This window comes from Sinocyclocheilus rhinocerous, unplaced genomic scaffold (genome assembly GCF_001515625.1).
Source record: "Sinocyclocheilus rhinocerous isolate Xijiao unplaced genomic scaffold, SAMN03320098_v1.1 scaffold186, whole genome shotgun sequence".
Lineage (NCBI taxonomy): Eukaryota > Metazoa > Chordata > Actinopteri > Cypriniformes > Cyprinidae > Sinocyclocheilus > Sinocyclocheilus rhinocerous.
This window is the reverse complement of record NW_015662005.1, coordinates 418,154-427,117: the sequence shown is the minus strand read 5'-3', so window position 1 is coordinate 427,117 and position 8,964 is coordinate 418,154. Positions and strand designations below refer to the sequence as shown.

The following is an 8,964-nucleotide window of genomic DNA, read 5'->3' as shown; positions in this document are numbered from 1 at the left end:
GGTTACGTATGCAATTTTTTTGCTTACAAATATGAAATTTATTAAACAAAACAAAGATTTTAACAATAATTTCAAGACATTTACCTATAAAATAAAATAATATAATATATTTCTGTTTAAGAAGAACAATACCAAACAATACAGTGCCGAATACCTATTTTGATGAAATACAACAACAATACAGAATTCTAATAAAAAGTAAATGAGTCATAAATGTCCCCTTTTTTATAGAAGAAATGATTGAACATTACAATCAATTTAAACAATTAATTCCACATACACAAGAAAGAAGAACAATCTTAATCTGTCAGCATTTAAGAGAAGAGAGAAAGAAAAAATAAAATAAAGTAATAATAATAATAATAATAAACATACATATAAACAACTTCACAATAGTTCAAATTATCTTCCTTCTTCCTAAGGACAAAATCAGGGACTACAGTGGGGGAACTATACAAGAAAAAAAATCCTCCATGAAATTGAACAGTATGTCATTCTTTTTGTTATTCATTTGCATTAGAGACTCATTCAAAGATTCCATTTCTAATAAAAATAAATTACAATATGTAATATTTTACCTTTCAAAATGTAAAAGTTAACGACATACTCAATCGTTTTGCTTTTGTCTGAATAAGTGCAAATAACATCTTTTAAAGAGAGCATGTAATTAACATTTCTTTGAACAAATAAAAAGGCACTAACAACATACAAAAATCTAAAAGACAAATCACAATTATAAAAAAAAATGACAAGTCTTCCTCATGAAAAAATGCAAAAATGCAATTATTGAAAATGCAATTATTGTCCATGTCCATGAATTTAGAAAGAGCTACTTTACATGGGTAAAATTTAAAAGTATTTTAAAATAAAACAAAAATATATTTTTTAATGGTATTTTGAAATGTACCTCTTTAAATTTATTCAAAATAAAAAATTTGTAAGGATTTGACCAAGCCACTTTCAAATTAATATCAGAATTTTTTGCTTTCCTGGAATAAATGTCCCTGTTGTTTGTGGAAGGAAAGTATTGTATGACGCGTTTCCTGTGACGTAGACCTATACAAAGGAAGTATTGACATTCATATGCGGAAAAAGTTAGAGTGGAGAAAACAATCCGGTGGATCGACGAACTCTAACTTTAAATAAGGTGTAGAAGAAACAAACGACGGCGTGATATTTGGCCTGTTTAGCTTCTGGTATCTCTGGTGGACGTTTTCCACATAAAGAAAAGTCAAGGTAAAAATGAGAACGATATAGGCCTCCGGGTTTTTTGTATTTTCCTGAGCTAATTTTAGCAACTGATCTTATTATTATTATTATTATTATTTGAGAACGGTCTTGGTCATTTTACAAACGAATAATCATTTAACATGTTATTTTTCAAAGTTTCAGTCTGAATTATCGTCGTCCTTTTGAGTGTTTCGAGCAAGTTTCAGTGTTTATTGTGCTAATTGGCCCCAGTTCATTGTCATTGAGAACATATAACACATATATAAGCTCAGTATTAGGGTGTGCTCAATATGAGAAGGAAGAGAACAATATGACAGCTATTAGAGCAGGGGTGATGTCACTGGATTCATAGCGTGTAAAATATTTTAATTTGCCAGTAGCTGTAGAAACCACTTGTTCACAGTCCCATATGACATACCTGCAAACAGTGATGCCATGGCATCACGTGACTGAGAGTCACCGTCATCAAATCGCATGTGGAAATCTGAATTACTTTCTGTAGTCCCATTTGGACTTTTAGCAGATTATGGAAACCCTTCAAATTTTCCTTCAAACTTCTCACAGTCTGGTCTTTTTTTCCTCTTTTATCTTTTTTTTTCATGTCAGATGGAGTTCCTGTTTGGAAGAAGAAAGACTCCGGAGGAGATGCTCAGGCAGAATCAGAGAGCGCTAAATAGAGCAATGAGAGATCTAGACAGAGAACGCCAGAGACTGGAACAACAGGAAAAGAAAATAATCGCTGACATTAAGAAAATGGCCAAACAAGGACAGATGGTGAGGAGAGTTTTAATTTGACATTCAGGTCTTTAATGTCACTACCAGGTCTGTGAAGTCTCACTTGAGTGCAAGTAATGTTCTTTGTCCGACAGGATGCTGTGAAGATCATGGCCAAGGACTTGGTGCGCACAAGACGATACGTCAAGAAATTCATCATGATGAGAGCCAATATTCAAGCTGTCAGCCTTAAAATCCAAACCCTCAAATCAAACAACAGCATGGCGCAGGCCATGAAAGGAGTCACCAAAGCTATGGCCACCATGAACAGACAGGTATATGTGCTATAGCATTTTCAATTTCTGTTTCTCTAGCCGACTGGTAGCTTGTTGATATGCATTTGTTGATGTGAATTGAAAAAAATCCTCCATGAAATTGAACAGTATGTCATTCTTTTTGTTATTCATTTGCATTAGAGACTCATTCAAAGATTCCATTTCTAATAAAAATAAATTACAATATGTAATATTTTACCTTTCAAAATGTAAAAGTTAACGACATACTCAATCATTTTGCTTTTGTCTGAATAAGTGCAAATAACATCTTTTAAAGAGAGCATGTAATTAACATTTCTTTGAACAAATAAAAAGGCACTAACAACATACAAAAATCTAAAAGACAAATCACAATTATAAAAAAAAATGACAAGTCTTCCTCATGAAAAAATGCAAAAATGCAATTATTGAAAATGCAATTATTGTCCACGTCCATGAATTTAGAAAGAGCTAATTTACATGGGTAAAATTTAAAAGTATTTTAAAAGAAAACAAAAATATATTTTTTAATGGTATTTTGAAATGTACCTCTTTAAATTTATTCAAAATAAAAAATTTGTAAGGATTTGACCAAGCCACTTTCAAATTAATATCAGAATTGTTGATATGCATTTGTTGATGTGTATTGCTTTTCCTCTCAATGCAGTTGAAGTTGCCACAGATTCAGAAGATCATGATGGAGTTTGAGCGCCAAAGTGAAATCATGGACATGAAGGAGGAGATGATGAATGATGCAATTGATGATGCAATGGGGGATGAAGACGATGAAGAGGAGAGGTGAGAAAAAAAAATGTGTGTGTGTGTATTTATTTATTAATTTATTCCACTTTTATTCAGCAAGAATGCATTGATCAAAAGTGACAGTAAAGACATTTATAATTATAATTTTAGATTTCTGTTTGATTTAAACGCTGTTCTTTTGAACTTTCTGTTTATCAGAGAATTCTGAAAAAAATCATGGTTTCCACAGAAATATAAAGCATAACAACTGTTTTCAACATTGATAATAATAATAATTTATATGCTGACATGCACTCCTTTTGCTTTGAATGTAGTGATGCTGTGGTTTCTCAAGTTCTGGATGAGCTGGGTTTGAATCTTTCTGACGAACTTTCAAGTAAGCAAAAAAGACACCACCGTTACCATGCCATAAAATTACACCCTATGCCGTTCTTATATTACCCCTGTTATTTAATTCAAACAGACCTGCCTTCTACTGGAGGAAATCTCTCGGTTGCGACTGGGAAGAAGGCTGAACCACAGGCTACGCTGGCAGATGCTGATGCTGACTTGGAGGAGAGGCTGAACAACCTCAGGAGAGACTGAGAATGAAAGGACTTCAAGTAAAGGTTTTGATTCGGAACTGTTTGCGCAAAGGTTGCTTCACTAAAATGTAGACTGATTCAAAGAAAAGAGGGAGGATGTGAATGCTGTTTTTTCCCCCCTGACATTAGACGCTTTAATGTGTCCTTTTTGTTTTTCTGTCTCCTTTTATGATGTGCTGTAGAAATGTTACCAAACACGTAACCCAAATGAAGATGCAATGCATCAGACTGATCTCAAGCCTTCTGTTTAGATAAATCCTTTTTAAAGGAAATAAAATCAACAAAAGAATCTGTTACCCCGAGATTCCAACTTGATCTTTTGAGGAAACCTTAACACTAAATATTTCATTACTATAAAAACTGGTTTATCACACATCATCTTTTAATTATAACAAACATAGATTCTGATACTAATCTTTTATATAAATAGTCCAAAATGGAGTCACTCCAGTTTTCAATCTGTTCATACAAGGGTACATCAGAGAATTACCTTTAAAATACCTGTGCTATTATACTATCATGATCTTCTAATAATATATTCATCTTGATCTTTTAGTAGTAAATACCTACATATAACAAATGTGGTGGTTTATGTAGTTTTTTTCTCAAAGTGATTGAATCTCTATTTATCCAGGCCTGTTCAGTAAACCATAAACTTTCATAAACTCTAAAGTTTGTGCAAGGCAACATCTCACAATAACTTTGGTGATTTAATTAAAACAAAAAATATTGGAGGCAGTTTTCCAAAGCTCGTTTTGTCAGAAAATAATCTAAAGACTTATTGAAATTTAAAAATGAAATATTAGTGTATTTATCTCATGGTGAATCAAGAGGTGGTATATTTTGAAAAATGATTTCTTATTTTTGTAATTTTTTTTTTGTGGTTCAATAAACCTTTTTCACACTTACTATGAAGTGAAAGAGTGTGTTCTGTGATATATGGTGTTACACTTGTTTTACAGTGGCCGTCACATATACTGTTGCATGGATGCATGGGTAATTCTCACAAAGTAGTTTGTGCATTTCACCAAATTAAGAAAAAAAACATTACAATTAATTTACCCCCAAATTGACTTGTATACAAACACAAGATTAAACTGTATTATTTATATAATATTTGAAAAACACAAAATAGTTAAATCTTTAGTCTTGGAATAAATGTAATCTGTTTTCACAATCTTGACCAAATCACATCTTTGTAATGCTAAGCTGCCGAATCAAGGGATTTGAAAGAAAAAAATAAAATAAACACTACAGTAAGAACAAATATGAACCCATAAGACATTAATTAAAAACTGAGTGTCAATTAGGAAATCACAAAGTGAGTTTTTATTTTTTTTGAAAAACAAAAATTTTGTAAATAATGCTATCAATATAATATCTATGCTGAACAAACAACACTTTTCTGACATTAAATAAAAAAATAACAGCAATGTTTTCCTTATTTACAGCCAATGTGTCTCATTAGAGATATTTACAGAGGTCCAGTTGTAGACATTCAGGAAAAAAAATCAAAACCTTGTGTGGTGCTCACAAAATCAACACATTTACACACAAAATCAGGTTATCACTTTTAACAAGAACAAGAATATCTTTAGGAAATGCCCAGAAATAAATCCCACGAGACACAGAATTTATGCAAACTGAATAATGACTAGCAACACTTCTGGACATGGATAAGGTTTTAAGAAAATGGAGGTGTAAAATAAATGGATTTTCAATAAGAAAGTTGAGGTACAACAAAAACAACATCAACAGACCAACTAACTGATCCAAAAATAACGTTAAGGGCATTGTCTTTAAACCTGCATGGGATGCTGAACATTTTCAGAGACACTAGAATGGCCATACACACAATTCATACTTACTCTTTTACATCGGGGCATTCATCTACACATTTTAGCATCCTTACTCTAATCCTGACAATTTCTTTCCCTCTAAACAACTACACTATGCTTACAAAAATATGTACATTTTTAGGCATAAGATTTAGCAAGACATTCATGCACAATTACATTTGCAAAAACAAAACAAGCTCTTTAAAGTCATTCTCAACACAAATATTGAGGCATTACATGCAAATGTGCAGCAGTACTCCATAACCACAGTTTAGTGCACATTAAAACAGCATTTGCAGTGGAGCCTGCAATAATCAATATCACTTAGCCTCAGTAAAAGTACACAGAACAGGACTACAAGAAAAGGATTTAATCAAGGCCACACACTGACTGTGAGGGAACTAAAATAGCAGTTAGCCGGGCAGTTAGTGCTTTATTATCAGGGCACAATAAAATGAATACACAGCTGCAATGCTGCCATTTCTTTCTCGCCTAAACAGTCTCTGTGCGAGCAGAAGGCAGGTGGACACAAAACTGTTATGATGAGCTAATATTCTGTCACCTGACTGAACAAACCCTGCTTTGCCTCCTTCAACCCCATGTTCTGGCACAGGACATGAAGTAGCATTCCTCTGTGTGGTGCTCAACTCGGACACATAGCAAGAATATGTGCAACTCATTTCCGACAGGTCCTGTGGGGAGTTTGTTTCTTCTGGTTTTCAATGCGACATCGACTTCTTTCGTCAAGCCAGGGCAGCTCAAAGTTTCTGGCAGACAGCAAATGATTGTTATATGACACTTACAACAGTATTTAAAAGCACTTATCTGTTAATCGGGAGATATTTCAAAATGAAAAGAATGCCCTTACTGTTGAGGCAAACTGGGCAAAGGCCGACCAAATGCCACTACTGGCAGAAAGGGTGTTACCATGATGGCCTCCACTGTACAAGAGGAAAGAAAGGAGAAAAAAGGACATCTGAGAAATTATGGTATATAATATGATAACAGCTTTTTGTTCATAAATACAATACAAAAATAATATTTTATGAAATGAATCTAGGAGACATACCATTGTCCACATCAGGATAAAACGAGGACAATTCTGGCTCGCTCTCCTGAACATTTGTCTTTTTCTTCTCCATGCGCTGCTGCAGTCTTTGAAGCATACGCTGTTCACGTATTCTCTGAATGTCCCATCTAACAGAAGAAAGCAAGAAAATTAAAAGCAAGTGTTGTTTCAGGCAGTTAATAACTGTATATAAACAGTGACATTTTAATGAAAGTTATTCATCTGAAGTATATTACTATATTTGTTGTGAAGAAAACTTGCCATAAAATTTTAATCGGTTAAGGGAACTCATTTAACCACAAGCTGGAACTGATATCTTTATTATTATATATGCATATATTTAAGTAGGTATTAAGTAAGCCGAATATCGATTAATTTTAGTCTCAAGTAAATATCACAATATAACTCATAATTCACGTCATGCAAGGATCATGACACTGAACGCTAGAGTAATGGCTGCTGAAAACCCATCACAGAAATTTGGATCATTTGAATTACATTTCAAACTTTGTTAAAACAGACAACAGTTTCTTTTAAATTGTAATAATATTTCACAATATTAATGTTTTTACTGTAGTCTTGGTAAGCACAAGAGATTTCAAAACCTTCAACATTTGAATGGTTCTCATGTGCATGAAAAAAAACTAAAACAAAAGGGTTAAAAATGGGTTGATGCCACAAACACAGATCAGGAAAACAATCCTTTAAAAATAAATCTCACCTTTTTCGTCTCTTCTCATCCAGTTCTAACTTTGCGTGCCGCTTCAGAAAAACACTGTCATCAAGACTCTAAGGAAAAAAAGATGGACAAATGACAATTGGCCTCATAATTAAATGAATAGTTCATCCAAAAATCTAAATTTTGTCATCATTTACTCACTCTCAAGTTGTTTATTTTTTCTTTTGAACAAAATATATTTTGAAGAATGTTGGTAACCAAAAGGTTTCTGGTAACCATTGAAAAAAATACCATGGACATCAATAGCTACCATCAATTGTTTGGTTACCAACATTCTTCAAAATATCTCTTTCTGTGTTCAACAGAAAAAAATAAATTTATACAGGTTTGGAACAACATGAGTGAAGTGAGTAAATGATGACAAAATTTTAATTTTGGATTTATGTATAATGCATATATGATGCAAATGATGACTCTTACTTCAGGGATGTCAACAGCATCTTCCTCCTGAAGGGGTTCCATGGTGCTTTCCCTCCATGATGGGACTGAGGAAATAGTTTTTGTATTACAATTTGTAAATCAATGTTTACAACTGCCATTTTGCATTTGAGCCAAGCACATACTTGCAACATCCTCTTCCTTCTTTGGAGACTCTTCCCGTAATGGAGAGGCTGGAGGTTGCTGCCAGCAGCATAGGTACATCTCAGTTGTTGTCATGAACGGAAGATCTTCCGTTTCTTTGCTGTCTTCTCCCTCTGGCTGCGGGTCCATTTGCCCAGATGACTTAACAACATTTGTCTTCTCTGGGGTCTCCTTGTTTCGTAGGTCACGCTGACATGGTGATGTCCCTCCTGTCTCTAATTTTTGGGGGATCATTTTTGAGGTCTTACCCCTTGACCTCTGATTCTTTGCATCTAACAAGTTGAACTTCCTAGGCAGAGTATTTACAGGTCACAACAGTCAAGCAGAAGCCACAAGAAGACAGAAGAGAAAAATAACAGGAAAGAGTGACTAACAGGAGTATTTCCCAGTCTTACCTCTTTTGCACTTTGCCACTTGACTTAGATGCCTGAGTTTGAGGGCTGTCACCCAAATGTGATTCCCAAAAGTCATCTGTTTCAGGAACCCATCTTTCTAGTGGCTGGAAGAGCCTCTTGTCACGTGGTTCCTTACTTAACAACTGCAAACGGCGCTCCATCCGCTCAATACGGGCAAGCAACTGTTTCAAGGCAGGACAAATACATTAGAAAAAATCATAAGTCTTCCGAAGGAGAAAATGGTTGCAAGTATAAACCATAAACCAATTTTATGCTGCTAAATCAGGGGAAAAAAACAATGTCAAGAGTCAATATCCCACAAACCATGAACTGTAAAGTATCATTCAAAAGTTTGGGGTTGGCAAGATTTTAAAATGTTTTTTAAAATGAAAGAAGGGTCTTATGCTCACCAAGGCTGCATTTATCAAAAATACAGTAAATAGAGTAATATTGTGAAATATTATCACAATTTAAAATATCTATAGTTTGTATTTTAACATATTCTCAAATGTAATTTATTCTTGTGTTGACAAAGCTGAATTTTCGCCAGCCATTACTCCAGTCTTTAGTGTCACATAAACCTTTAGAAATCATTCTAATATGCTGATTTGGTACTCAAGAAACTCATTTCTTATTTATTATCAATTTCGAAAACAGTTGTGCTGCTTAATATTTTTGTGGAAACTGTGATACATCTTTTTCCAGGATTTTTTGATGAATGGAAAGCTCAAAAGAAC

The 8,964-nt window shown here is 33.8% G+C and overlaps 2 protein-coding genes across 2 annotated transcripts in view; one reads left to right on the top strand and one right to left on the bottom strand.

The window, feature by feature from the left end:
- Nucleotides 1-1,052: 1,052 nt before the first annotated feature.
- Nucleotides 1,053-4,660, top strand: LOC107727322 (charged multivesicular body protein 2a-like). Its single transcript, XM_016537167.1, has 6 exons — nt 1,053-1,236; nt 1,837-2,004; nt 2,100-2,279; nt 2,926-3,056; nt 3,335-3,396; nt 3,484-4,660. Exons 2-6 carry the CDS (start codon nt 1,837-1,839, stop codon nt 3,603-3,605), a joined length of 663 nt encoding a protein of 220 aa, XP_016392653.1. The 5' UTR covers nt 1,053-1,236; the 3' UTR covers nt 3,606-4,660.
- Nucleotides 4,661-4,950: 290 nt separating this feature from the next.
- LOC107727293 (male-specific lethal 1 homolog) overlaps nt 4,951-8,964 on the bottom strand; it is a 6,164-nt gene continuing 2,150 nt past the window's right edge. Inside the window, exons 5-11 of the mRNA XM_016537120.1 lie at nt 8,228-8,427; nt 7,814-8,121; nt 7,671-7,735; nt 7,233-7,300; nt 6,512-6,639; nt 6,311-6,383; nt 4,951-6,209 (exon numbers count right to left, since the gene is read on the bottom strand). Coding sequence (XP_016392606.1) covers nt 6,119-6,209; nt 6,311-6,383; nt 6,512-6,639; nt 7,233-7,300; nt 7,671-7,735; nt 7,814-8,121; nt 8,228-8,427 — 933 coding nt within the window. The 3' untranslated portion in view covers nt 4,951-6,118. The remainder of the gene's footprint in view (nt 6,210-6,310; nt 6,384-6,511; nt 6,640-7,232; nt 7,301-7,670; nt 7,736-7,813; nt 8,122-8,227; nt 8,428-8,964) is intronic.

Bases quoted from the DNA above. Each gene is read 5' to 3' on its own strand.
- LOC107727322 (XM_016537167.1), top strand. From the start codon at position 1,837: ATGGAGTTCCTGTTTGGAAGAAGAAAGACTCCGGAGGAGATGCTCAGG. The intron at 2,280-2,925 runs GTATATGTGCTA...CTCTCAATGCAG, and splicing joins TGGCCACCATGAACAGACAG to TTGAAGTTGCCACAGATTCA. The intron at 3,057-3,334 runs GTGAGAAAAAAA...CTTTGAATGTAG, and splicing joins GAAGACGATGAAGAGGAGAG to TGATGCTGTGGTTTCTCAAG.